The 13,832-nt window shown below is 43.6% G+C and overlaps 1 protein-coding gene across 3 annotated transcripts in view; it reads right to left on the bottom strand.

The window, feature by feature from the left end:
• Positions 1–13,832, bottom strand: part of LOC310825198 (ADP-ribosyl cyclase/cyclic ADP-ribose hydrolase 1-like) — a 28,173-nt gene that overhangs the window by 13,789 nt on the left and 552 nt on the right. For 2 of the 3 annotated variants that reach the window (XR_014555157.1, XM_083698455.1), the window contains exon 2: positions 12,150–12,428. Coding sequence is in view for 2 of the 3 variants with exons in the window: in XM_083698455.1 (XP_083554581.1) it covers positions 12,150–12,388 (239 nt within the window). In the remaining variant the exon portion in view is untranslated. Of the gene's footprint in view, positions 1–12,149; positions 12,477–13,832 lie in introns of those variants that run through there. The other variant, XM_083698454.1, reaches the window with a different exon arrangement.

Below are 13,832 nucleotides of genomic sequence, written 5' to 3'. Positions count from 1 at the left end.
ACCACTGAACATAACTAACTGGTGGTGTACAAACTGTGCAAGTCTACTGAATCCAGTCATCATCCAAGGTCAGGATGTGCGAGGCTGTGGAACTCCCTGCTCCATGAGATTCGTCTGACTTTCCCCCAGATGGAGATCCATTGCTGGTTAAAGAGCTTCCTAATTCAGCACCAGTAGGCTTATTGCTTGTTCAGGCTTGAATTTATAGGTCAGGATCCTCTTTGTATTATTCTATCCGCTGTCCCTACTTTGCATTTTATGTAGCCAGTGGTCAAAGTGTCGAACTCAGTTCAAATTCCAACTCAGCCAGGAAGTTAACTGGATGACTTTTCTCCAGTCACTATGGCTATGTACACATTCCCATTTACTCTGCATCCAGCACACTCCCAAGCTATGTACACATGATACTAGCCACAATCCCCCTCTGTCCTGTAGCTTCTTGAGAAATGCTGAGTTTGGGTGCATTCCCCCACAAACCAGTCTTGATTCCATTTGAAAAGGTAGACCAGGGGTGTCAAACTCAAATTCATCGGGAGCCGCATCAACAGTTTGATCACCCTCAAAGGGCCAGTTGTATCTATACTATACTATGTAAAGTGGAGGCTTCCTGTGTAGAACGGCCGGCGCCGCTAGAGGGCAGACGTTCTCTGGCTTGTAGGCTGCCGCGCATGCGCTGAAGAGGTGGCTTTCTTGTAAAAAAAACAACAACGAGAATAAAAGGTGAAGGCTGGCGGCCGGCGGCGGCTACACGGGCCACATGACGAGGTCTGGTGTGCCGGATTCGGCCCACGGGCCTTGTGTTTGACACCCGTGAGGTAGACTGTATGAAGATGCCCATGTCCGCTGTCTGACCTCTGGTGTGGGCAACTTGGAAACAAATCTTACCACACCAATGTACATGACGACAGGCAAATACGACATGAAGTGTAGTGGAGGGCAGTGGGACAACCTCTCTGCATTTTAAACCTGTATTGTGTATACAGCCTCTCTGGCTAGCCTAACACAGGATTAACTGGGAGAGGAGCATGTAGGAAAGCAGGTAGAAAAAGGTTTTGTTTAAAATTTGTTCGGTTTAAAATTGTGGGTCTGTTTCCTTTCATATGGAAAGATGGATACAACAATAAGCTGGGCTCTTACTAAAGTTCCTGTGGCAATATGTTTTTCACATCACAGATGTTTGAGGGAAAGGTCCTTATACTGTAGTTTTTTTGTAATGTTTCCCTTTGTTATCCATTTATGCCTGTTTGGACTCTTATTGATGGAGCTTGTTTGCACAAAATTACTGTAATTTCAAATGAGCCGTCTTCAGCCAGAAAGAGAAAAGGGAAGGTCCAGTTGTTACCAGCAGGAGTCTTGGCTTCTGCGCTCTCTCCCCTCCCTTGGGCACTTGAGCGCTAACCTAATTTGGGCTGGGGGCTGCATCGACCCATAGTGCACCTTCTGGAGGCTAAAGTGCAACAGTGGGGGTGGTCAAAATGCAGTTCTCAAGTGTGCCTTCCCAAAGACTTTCCCATCAGCCAGTGGCGTAGCGTGGGTTGTCAGCACCCGGGGCAAGGCAAGTAATTTGCGCCCCCTAACCCCTAACCTGCCGCCGCTGCCAGCTTCTTCTTGCTGCTGCCTGGGCTGGTCTGGTGTGGTTCTTTCCCGCGCTCAGCGCTGCGCTGGGCGGCCGCTGCACTGTCCCTCCCCCAGATAGTCCCTCGCTCTCCGCACTGCACCACACGCCTGGCGTGCACCCCCCCCCACAGTGGGCGGTGACCCGGCGGCTCGGATCGGATTCGCACAGCCAGCACTGCAGTGAGAGAGAGTGAGTGAGCCCGGTAGGGGCAGAGAGCTGCGAGTGCGAGCACGCCCCCCCAGATGTTGCACCCGGTGCGGCCGGCCCCCCCTGCACACCCTACGCTACGCCACTGCCATCAGCTACTCTGCGCCATTTTTCATCATCTTAATTCATGATTAAATTGAGGGGGGGAAATCAACAAATGATTATTGCAGGGTCTGAGCCAGGGAAAGGAGGTCATTGAGGTATTGTGGTCTTGAGCCATTTAAGGCTTTATAGGGCAAACCCCAGCGCTTTGAACTGGGCCCAGAAACCAGCTGGCAGCCAATGCAGTCTGATCAGGATTGATGTTCTATGCTCAAACTGTCTTGCTCTGGCTACTGAATTCTACACCAGCTGAAATTTCCAAACCGTCTTCAGAAGCAGCCCTGTGTATACTGCATCACAGTAATCTAACCTAGAGGTTACCAGAGCATAGGCAACAAAAGTTAGGTTCTCTCTGTCCAGGCTGGGGCACAGCTGGGCCACCAGCCGGAGCTGATGGATAGCACCCCACACCACCGAGGCCAGGATCCAGGAGCACCCCCAAGCTACATACCTGCTCCTTCAGAGGAAGTGTAACCCCATCAAGAGCAGGCCACCTCCCAGCCATCTGGTCTAAGGAACCACCCATGAACAGTGCCTTGGTCTTATCTGGATTGAGCTTCAGTTTGTTGGCTCTCATCCAGTCCATTACCAAGGCAAGGCAATGCTCAGAAGTAAGTCCCACTCTGTTAAGTGCAAGTAAGACTGTAGCCCATGTTAGCTACCGATAAAAGGAAATCTGTCTTTTTAATAAGAAGGCAAAAAATCAAATAGTTATGAAGATAAATATTAGGATTCCCAGGGTGTGTGTACTGTATAGCTACTGTTTCCACAGCTACTTCCCCAAACTGCTTTCTTCCATGTTCACAGGACATTTGTTTCAACTGTAAGTAAGCTAAACAAGGGGGCAACAAGACAAACCTAGGATGGTGTCCAACATTAGTCATTATTTAAAACTGAAGTCAATGGACTCAAATAAGTTCATTGATTTCAATGGGTCAACTCTGCATAGGACTTAGAAGGGTACCACCCCATCAATACAACTCTAAACTGGTGGTAGAAGAGAGGGGAGACTTCATTTCCAAGCTTTGGGGAAAAGTAGTCATCCCCCGCTTTCTCCCTTTAAATGTCGTAGAAGTCTGAATGCTTGCTGAATTCAGAAAAAGAGAGCTCTTTCGGGTTTTCTTGCATGCCTCTGAAAGTTCTTGCCAATTTCAGAGGTCCTGAAAAAAAAAGGCTTTTCAAAGCCTCTTTGTAAGCTTTGTTTTCCTTTGGTTTATTACTGCATACAAAGTCCATGACATAAATAAAGCAGAATTGGTCACCAACTCACACCCAGGCAATATCACACTCTGATAAACAGCTAGCAAATTCACATTATTTTTTTTACATGTGCTTCAGTCACAATATAAATGCATATCGGTAAGGGGTCATCCCAGGCTGTAAAGATTTGTTTTAAAATGCTGACATTTGAAGTAGTGATCCTGATTAGTACAGTGTGCACGTGACTGAAGCCTGAAGACTTACGGGCAGACTCCATGCTACACAAACACCTGTAAAAATTGCTCAATAAATCTGAACCCTGAACCCTGCTAACTATCTCAAGGGTCTGAATTTTGAGAACCTTTGGTTCAAGTTTTAACCTTTAAACTAAGAGGGAAATTGACTATAGATAAGGACACACTTGGCCTACTAGAGCATTGCTCCATGATGTTATTGTTGTGAATTAGGGGAGGGCATGTCCTACTGTGATCACAAGTAGGTAAAGGTGCGACTGTATACAATTAGATGGTTGTAGGAAAGATGGAATCAACTTCAGCAACCAAGAAGTTGTAATTAGGGGAAGTTACTTTTCACATTTTGTCTTTATTTCAGTTTGATCCACCTTTGGGTACCCAAGTATTCCTGGAGGTATCCATCATCTAAAAATGGGAATATTCACTTTGGCATTTTTGTTAAATAGCACTTTTTGAAATCCAAGGTTGAGGATTTTACCTCTGTACAGTTTGCCAAGTGCAAAAGAACCGTCAATGGGCACTGACTTCCAGACATTTCTAAAAACCACATTCTGAATGAGATGGCAACTTACAGGCAAATGACCAAGCGGCCGTTCTTGGTCCAGAGCAGAGATGCTGCGTTTCCTGGGTTACCAAGAAGAAAACTGGGACATACGAGCCATCAATCCTGAGTAGACTCTGAGTTTTTGCTTTAAGTGTGGAATTTTAATGAGACATATCTGCCCTTTTGTCCTATCATCATACTTCTCTTAAATTTAAAAATGCATGTATGAGTTGAATGGAACTTAGGTTAAATGTTCTAGTTGAGGACTTTGATGACCCCACAGTGCATTCTAATTACTCATGATTTATTATACAGTGGTACCGCAGGTTACATACCCTTCAGGTTACAGACTCCGCTAACCCAGAAATATTACCTCAGGTTAAGAACTTTGCTTCAAAATAAGAACAGAAATCATGCTCCGCCGGCGCGGCAGCAGTGGGAGGCCCCATTAGCTAAAGTGGTGCTTCAGGTTAAGAACAGTTTCAGGTTAAGTACGGACCTCCGGAACGAATTAAGTACTTAACCTGAGGTAGCACTGTATTTTTAATGGCTTTATGAATGTGTGTAAATAAGGAAGTAGGGGGGAAAGGGACGACCCAAATGCTATTTAGCTCACTTTTTGTGGGGGATGTTTATTCAAAGAATGTCAAATCTGTGTGCAAATAGTTCTCCCTGCAAACATTACCTAAAACTTTCATTCTTTCATGCCAAACTCAGTGGCTTTCAGAAGTAATAAAAACACTGCAGTTAAGTTTGCAAGTTTTCAGACCCATAGTGTTGGTGCAATATAGAGAACGAGCAAGAAAGGAGAATTCCTGAATGAAAGTGCTCTTTGATGAGAGAACCCCAGGAGAGATTTAAAATCACAAAATATGCAGCAAAGTAAAGGGTGGAAATATAGGTTAGATTGTTAGATTTTAAAAATATATGTCCTTCTAAGTGAGTTCCGGAATGTCTGCTTGTTTCTTTCCAAAGTTTCTTTGGACAAGTTTTAAAAATGGTTTACTTACAAAATTCATGTCCTTCAGAAAAGTTGCATGGGCAGTAATATTTAGCTTAGTTACAAAGTGGTGATCGTCCCTAAATTATTGGAATTGGAACTCGGGTGGCTGATGAGAGCCATATGGTTTAGGTGGAGGAACCAGCTCCAACCTCTTCACACACTGAGCTTCTCCCAATCTGAGGGGAAGTGGACATAGTAACCTAGCAGGACAGCTTACTGTATGGTATTAACCCTTTCATGCATTGATTAAACTTCAGCATTTTGTTTTTTTGAGGTTGGTTATTCCACACATAGAACCTATGACAGAATTTGAAACTGGAAATAAAAATACATAGTAAACAAGAAATTAATGTCTATTAAAAAGGGTGTACTGTGCCTAGAGCTCACAAACTGCTTGCACTAATGAAACTCCCTGTCGCAAAATGTGCCTGGAACGATGGGGGTTTCTAACACTTCACTGTAACTCTCCATTTTCCCTTTCCTCTATTTTAAAATGGGAAAGTAAATGATATTTCAAATCTAGGACTAGGTTGTTGTTGGTGGTGACACACATTAAAAACAGAAGTAGGCATGGACACTTCCACCCTCTCTCAGCAACTGAAATTATATATAGATTTTTTCATGCATAGGCACCAGCAGGGTACATGTGATACTCCTAGAGATTGAAGTGGAGGGGGAGAGATTGAACTCTTACCCTCCTATGAACATCCTATGCACACAAAACAACTATGGGTGGGGGGGGGGACCTTCTTGTGCCTAAGTGCTGCATGCTGGGGTGTTTTAAGTGGGGGTGGTCATAGCTGGAGAGGAGATAGAGAAAAGTGCCTCCCCACCCCCAGACAACAGCCTCTTGTGCCACAATTTAGCTTGAAGGAAAGCTAGTGACCACTATGTATCCAAATGAACATGAGCCATCAAGCCCCTCTGCTAAATTGCAGTCTGAAATGGTATTGTGCGGAAATGATTTATGAACTGATTCTGTATGAACTGGCTCTTGCTTGAAACGCCCTAAGTGATTCACATGGTTCTAGCAGGAACCATGCATTTTTCAAGTGCACTTACACTTCCTTAAGCTGAATTTAGCAATAATTAATTATAAGTAGAATGACAAACATATAAATTTAGCTTTGGAGATGAGCACCTCACAGAGGATTTTTCAGCACAACTGGGTCAGTTGCAGTGCCCAGAAAGGTTTTTAATTAAATGGTGATGCAGACATGATGGAGGACTAAAGGAAGTCTGGGCAAGAATTTGTGGCACTAAAATGTTTAGTCGTTGAAGCAAAGCCAGAAACTTGGAACAAAGAGGTCTTTCTCCCCCTTCACAAGCACAGGCTTTGAATCACTGAAGGGGTAGGAGGTATTGCCCTTCTCAGGAACTTATCAAGCAAACGAAAGAAAGACCAAGACTGATGCCACGGGCTCTGTGACATTCCTTCTGAAATAATGTTGGTGACTAGAAGTATTAATAATAGGCCTAAAATGAGAAATGAAGGCCATGGATTGGGGGATGAGGAAGAGAAGCGAACTAATGCCAGTGTACTGGAAGAAGCAAAGATCACCAGTGTGGAAGCAATGATTCTTCAACATCAACTTCGTTGGACTGGTCATGTTGTTCGGATGCCTGATTATCACCTTCCAAAGCAACTACTCTATTCCGAACTTAAGAATGGAAAGCGAAATACTGATGGACAACAAAAGGGGTTTAAAGACACTCTCAAGAAAAGAAAAAAGATACCCTCAAGGCAAATCTTTAGAAATGTAGTACAGTGGTGCCTCGCAAGACGAAATTAATTCGTTCCGCGAGTTGCTTCGCCTTGCGATTTTTTCTTCTTGCGGAGCGTGGATTCCCTGGGTATGAACGGTTTTACGAAAAAGGAAGCAAACCCGCAAGACGTTTTCGTCTTGTGAAGCAAGCCCATAGGGAAATTCGTCTTGCGAAGCACCTCGAAAAATGGAAAACTCTTTCGTCTAGCAAGTTTTTCGTCTTGCAAGGCATTCGTCTTGTGGGGCACCACTGTATAAGCACCGATAACTGGGAAACACTGGCCTGCGAGTGCTCCAGTTGGAGAACAGCCATTACCAAAGGTGTCAGGGAAGCACAAACTCAGGGCGAAAATGAGAAAGGAGCTAAGAAGAAGGCACATTTGGCAAAACCTCACCGTGATCAACTCCCGCCCACAAATCTGTCCCCACTGTGGAAGGACTTGTGGATCCAGAATTGGCCTCCACCGTGACTTATGGACTCACTGTTAAGACCATGTTCATGGAAGACAATCTTACATGGCTATGAGTGATCACCAAAGAAGAAGATTGCACTAAATGAAACATTAAAAATAGAACAAAATCATGATACTGATGTTCAGACGCACCTACAGTACTTTGTGATCAGAGGTCTTTAGAGAAAACCATTTCCTGTCAACATGAATAAGCTGGACTATTTTTAGGAGTTATCATGCTGGATTGAAGAAATTTCCAAAAATAGGTATCTTGTTAGTGTGCAGAATTTAGCATTTATTTTCAAATTTTCAAAGCAATTCACATGCATTCCCCCCTTCTTTAAATCCTTGAAAACAATCCTGTGAAATAAGTCAGCATTGCCATCATCTCCATATGAAAAGGCTGAGGCAGTGTTGGGTGGCGAGCTTAAGAATTCATCTACTGAATTCAAAGCAGAGGCAAGAGTCCCAGTTCTTGATTCTGATGTAAAACACTCAGAATTTGGGTTCGGGGTCCCAAACGGGTCCATTACGGTTGGAGGAGAAGACGGGTGATGTCCAACCACGGAGAGAAAGAATCATGTGGCTTTTTAAAAGCACAAATCCTTTATTCCGTTGCAACCGGGTTCCCTACACAAAGGTGACAAAAGGTATGAGGAACCCCGCCCAAAGGTAAGTTCAGAATTTTATAGAGTCGCAGTTGTGGGGGGTCTTATTTGTCACAGGTTCGTCAGTTTGCAAGGTAAGGGGGAGGAACATAGTGCAAAAGGGGGGTTCGGGTTCAAGATACAAGGTGGGGTGCAAATCCTATCTATATGATCTGAAGAAGTGTGCATGCACACGAAAGCTCATACCTAGAACTAACTTAGTTGGTCTTTAAGGTGCTACTGGAAGGAATTTTTTTATTTTGTTTTGACTATGGCAGACCAACACGGCTACCTATCTATAACTGTAATACCTGGAAGACGCGGGTGGTGCTGTGGAAGCTTATCAGGTTCCTTGATGAGAAGAGAAGCAGAAAATGGCAAATTATCTTTTCTGGCAGACAGCTTTTCATCATTATCTTCCTTCAGAAAAAGATGATAGAGCTTTAGCCCTTTCAGTGTTGTTGTCCCAGACAGCCTAATCAGTAATGATGGATGAGGGGAGCTGCTGGAGTTGGAATCCAACAACATCTGGAGGGCTCTACAATAGGGAGACTTCTTTCCTAGAACCATATTGTCGAGTAAGAAGGGATCCCAAGGATCATCTAGTCCAACCCCTACAATGCAGAATCTCAGCTAAGGAATCCATGACAGGTGCACCCAATCTCTGCTTAAAAACCTCCAGCAAAGGAGAGCCCACAACCTCCTGAGACTGTTCCACTGTCAAACAGCTCTTACTGTCAGAAAGTTTCCCCCGATGCTTAGTCGGAATCCCCTGTCTTGTGACTTTAATCCACTGGTTCGGGTCCTAGTCTCCAGAGCAGGAAAAAACAACCTTGCTCCATCTTCCATGTGATAGCTTTCGAGATAAGGTAAGCTTGCTTGACCTTAGTACAGTTGGATGTTTGAAATGCACAATATACTATAGAGGTCTCTCTACATCACAAAAGGTTCAGTTGACAAGAAGGAAGAAAAAAGGAAGGAAGTGATGAAGACATAGAATTCTTCTCTGTGCACCAGAGAGACAACTTCAGGTGGAGCTAGAGGGGTTGAAGAAAGCAGAATGAACCCGGAACTATTTTTCTTTTTACATTTTTCTCCCTCCTGGTTATAAAGCAGAATAATAGGTTGCATTTTCTTTCTTTCTTTTCATTATCTTTCACTTTAACTGCCTGCAAACTCCAATTTCCTTAAATACATTTGATTTCACTTTTCAGTCCTACAGGATAAATTCCTCAGCCCTTCTCACACTTCAGTGGAGTTCATGTTCCTAAGGAAGATAAAAGGGAGTTATTTTGTAAAATGTTTTAGACTCATTCTCCCCACCACTCAAAAAATAGGGATTAGATGTTTCATGGCTGCCTAAAATCAGGCAACTAAAGATTTGTGTCTTTAAGATAGTGACACGGCAACAGTGTGACGCGGCAGCTAAAAAAGCCAATGCAATTCTGGGCTGCATCAATAGGAGTATTGCATCTAGATCAAGGGAAGTAATAGTGCCACTGTATTCTGCTCTGGTCAGACCTCACCTGGAGTACTGTGTCCAGTTCTGGGCACCACAGTTCAAGAAGGACACTGACAAACTGGAACGTGTCCAGAGGAGGGCAACCAAAATGGTCAAAGGCCTGGAAACAATGCCTTATGAAGAACGGCTAAGGGAGCTGGGCATGTTTAGCTTGGAGAAGAGGAGGTTAAGGGGTGATATGATAGCCATGTTCAAATATATAAAAGGATGTCACATAGAGGAGGGAGAAAGGTTGTTTTCTGCTGCTCCAGAGAAGCGGACACGGAGCAATGGTTCCAAACTACAAGAAAAAAGATTCCACCCAAACATTAGGAAGAACTTCCTGACAGTAAGAGCTGTTTGACAGTGGAATTTGCTGCCAAGGAGTGTGGTGGAGTCTCCTTCTTTGGAGGTCTTTAAGCAGAGGCTTGACAACCATATGTCAGGAGTGCTCTGATGGTGTTTCCTGCTTGGCAGGGGGTTGGACTCGATGGCCCTTGTGGTCTCTCCCAACTCTTCTATGATTCTATGATTCTATGACAAGGGGATTGTACACATAATCTCACACATAATCTCTACAGAGACTAGATTAACTGTATTAAAATAATCTGACCCACTTCCTGTGGTAAAACAAAAGAGGTGAGTTTACGAGATCACAGGAAATGCTTTGAGGTATCACAGTGCTCTTCTGAGAAATGACTACCCACTCAAAGAGCAGACGGACACGTCTTCTGTAATGCTCTACTCAAAGCTTACAGAGCTCCACAGAAAACCTCTTCAAGGACCAGTTCAGATCAGATCACAACATATCAGAAGCAGAGAGTAGGTACATAACCCAGACAGCTGACTATCAGCTAAAGAGGTCCAAAAAGTCAAAATACCACAGAAGCCAATTACCGCTAAAGCCAAAATACCACAGGAGATGGCAGCTTGCCAACCTACTCAACTCCAAAGTATGATGACTAGGCAGTTTTGGCTTCTGAGCAAATAAAAGCTAATCACTGGTTTTTTCAAAATTGGGGAGAAGGGGGCTTGCTTCGGCAGCACATATACTAAAATTGGGGAGAAGGAGGTCTACATGATGCCACACAGGAAAGGAGGAGGGGAGACACATTTTGCAAACCATTTCCATGTAGAAAGAGTGTGCATCCTATATGTGGATGATCATGGGCTGAATGCACATGCATGCAACTTGAACATGGATTGCTTCAAACAACAACAATATACAAGTTTACTTTGCATATGGTCTTGGGCAATTTTCTGATGTATAGAGGTATATGTGTAAATGTAATCCATAATTTACACACAGCAACCATTATATTTTATGTACAAATGTAAGTGCACTGCACATATTATATGTAGGAATTTTATCAAATTTGAAGCCGCTGCAACAACAACAACAACAACAACAACAACAACAACTTATTGTTTTTACCCTGCCCATCTGGCTGGGTTTCCCCAGCTACTATGGGCAGCTCCCAACAGAATATTAAAAACACGATAAAAGATCAAACATTAAAAACTTCCCTAAACAGGGCTGCTTCCAGATGTATTCTAAAAGTCGGGTAGTTGTTTGTTTTCTTGACATCTGATGGGAGAGCGTTCTACAAGGTGGGCGCCACTACCGAGAAGGCCCTCTGCCTGGCTCCCAACATTTACCCAGATAAAGGCTGAGCAGATGAAAAGCGAGCCTTGTGGTGAATATCTCAACAGGTCTTTCGGTAGCAGATGCCAAAAGTTCCTCATATGGCCAAAGTCTGCTTCTCACCAACCTCTCCCTCTAGTCAGAGACAGTATTATTTCCTCATTGCAACATTGTGATAAGGTTCAACAAATGCTATTACAAGATATTGTACTGATAAGGTTCAATAAGTTCTTCTGTTGACAAGCTTTTACAACATGCCTCTGAGCACCAAAGCTAGTAAGATAATGAAAATATTGTGATTTGAGTCCCAATCAACCACATCTTTTCTCATGTATTTGGTGATTTCAACACTTTCCCCCTGGCCCTTATTTGAAAGTCAAAGACTGCAGCCCTCAACCCAATGTACTGATTTCATTGAATTTAGTAGCCCTTGTTTCTGAGTAGACCACACATAGAATTGTACTACCAGGCCGTAATTCGGTTCATACTTACCTGGCAGCTATTTCAACTTAATGGAGTTGGATTAAGTTCTGGAGAAATATGGGTAGAACTGTACTGGGAGCCTCAAACCAGGAACAAGAAGCCCCCAAGTTAAAATGTCATTTCTGTCGTAACATCACTAAATGGCTTTGATCAAGTCAGTATTCTTTAGACACACGCCTCCCCCCGCTTGCATCTCCAATAACATTAACCTACCTCACAATGCCATTGTATGGATTTCTGAGCTGATGTACATGAAGCACTTCAAAAACTGTGAACACTGTAAGTTTTGCTTAAAAAAAAATACATTTCTGACCCGTCCAGTCTACTTACTCATACATACAGGAAACCCTCCCCTGCTTTCATTTAAAATACCCACTTCTAAATACCATCTTCGCTTGTGCAATTCTTACACTTTTAGCAGCTGTGTAACAGGCCAGAATTCAAAAGGTGGAACTTTCCCAAATCACTGCATGCTGGAGAAAGCCAAGCTCCTTATTATCAAGCATATAAGAGAGATATAAAAGCCCTGAACAATTCCAATGCAGGAACTGTTCAGCTAGTTTTCAGTCCAGCTTTTTAGCACTTTGGGGAGGAAATGAACAGCTTCAGATCTCAGCCTATACATTTTTCTCTAGAATAGCTTCCGTCCAGTTTCCCTGCTGCTCCTTCTTTGTCTACACTGCGCACTGCTGCTTTTATTCTTCAAAAGTGTACTCTTAGCACTCACCTGAGCTCAGGATTCACTATGGCAATGTAGTTGTGACATCTCCCCAAGACGATTTCATGCAGCTGTTTAGTGGTCCCTTGGCCTTCCCACTGCAATACTTCTGAGCCAGGGGTTCCTTTCCTTCCAGGTATGAACGCAGCAAGCAACACAGCGCTCACTAAGGCAACTAAAACAACCATGGTCCCTGCCAATATCAGTTTGTGCCGTTGGGTCCTGGAAGAGCTGCTTGGAAAGGGCATCTCGGTGGAAGTTTCTGAAAAGCAGCAACAGCTGCTGCTTCTGTTTCATTCATCCTTGGCAGAAAAGTCACTTTCTTATATCTCCTCCTCCTCCTCCTCCTTTCTCCCTTTCTGTTTCTCTCTCCCCCCCCCCCCCACGTAAAGACCAATGAGCAGAGGAGCATGAGTTGCATTTCTATTGGTTTAGATAAAAAGGCTGCACCCAAAGCAGGGCAGATCTCTGCAGCACCCTGCAAATTTGATATAGTGACCAGACATTCCTGTTCTTAAATACATTGTCTGTATTTAGGTCTGCTACGCAGTCTTTGTAATCTGCTTCTCACAGGGAGGGCACTCATGTCCCACCCTTGTCAAAAACTGCAGAGGGAACATTTTGCAAAGTAAATCAAGGGCTGTCTGAAATAGAGAGAAAGGAATCCCTTCGAGCCAGTGTTTTCTTTTCTAAAAATAAAATAAAATACAGTGGTACCTTGGGTTACGAACTTAATTCGCTCTGGAGGTCCGTTCTTAACCTGAGGCACCACTTTAGCTAATGGGGCCTCCCACTGCCGCTGCACTATTTCCGTTCTCATCCTGAAGCAAAGTTCTTAACCCGAGGTACTATTTCTGGGTTAGCAGAGTCTGTAACCTCAAGCGTCTGTAACCCGAGGTACCACTGTAACCCAAGGTAACTGGAAGTAGTTGCTCCGGGTGCGGTGGTGGCATGGTGGCACCTGGAGGCCCCATTAGCAAAAGCACACCTCAGGTTAAGAACAGTTTCAGGCTAAGAATGGACTTCCAGAACGAATTAAGTTCATAACCCGAGGTACCACTGTAATGTTTAGGGGTATTCTCATTTTGACTCAAGAAAATCACCATTTCATAGTTCAAATCAGGAAAAATAAATACAGTAAGTGGACAAAAGTGCAATGATTCACGAACTGTTTAGGAGTATGCACAGGGCCGGATTTAGGTTTGATGAGGCCCTAAGCTACTGAAGGTAATGGGGCCCTTTATATGTCCAGCTGTCCTTTGTCAACAACAAATTGCTGCTGTTTCATGTGTTGAATATATGCCATATGGTAATTTATGGACCCAATAGGTACCTAAAGCCATTTGCACATAACAAATAGGAGCCTACACAACACAAAACACTGTTGTTGTATGCAGGTTTTATTTTATTTGTTTTTTATCTTATGTTTTGGAAATGTACATCCAGTTTTTTCCCCTTTAATTTTTTTTGCCCCCCCCCCCAAGAGAGTGGGGCCCTAAGCTATAGCTTGCTTAGCTTATATGTAAATCCGGCACTGGGGTATGCGTACCCCTGCACCCCCCCAAAAAAAACACTGTTTCCAGCTATTAAACTGTTGTTATTCTTCTCTTCCTAATTCCCATCTTTTTGCAAGGCAGTCTGCCAATATGTTTAAATTGAATGCAAACCTTCATTACAAAGTATGCTGATATA

Source organism: Podarcis gaigeae, assembly GCF_964106915.1.
Source record: "Podarcis gaigeae genome assembly, chromosome: 9".
NCBI lineage: Eukaryota > Metazoa > Chordata > Lepidosauria > Squamata > Lacertidae > Podarcis > Podarcis gaigeae.
The sequence above is the reverse complement of the archived record's forward strand: the minus strand, read 5'-3'. Positions and strand labels throughout refer to the sequence as shown.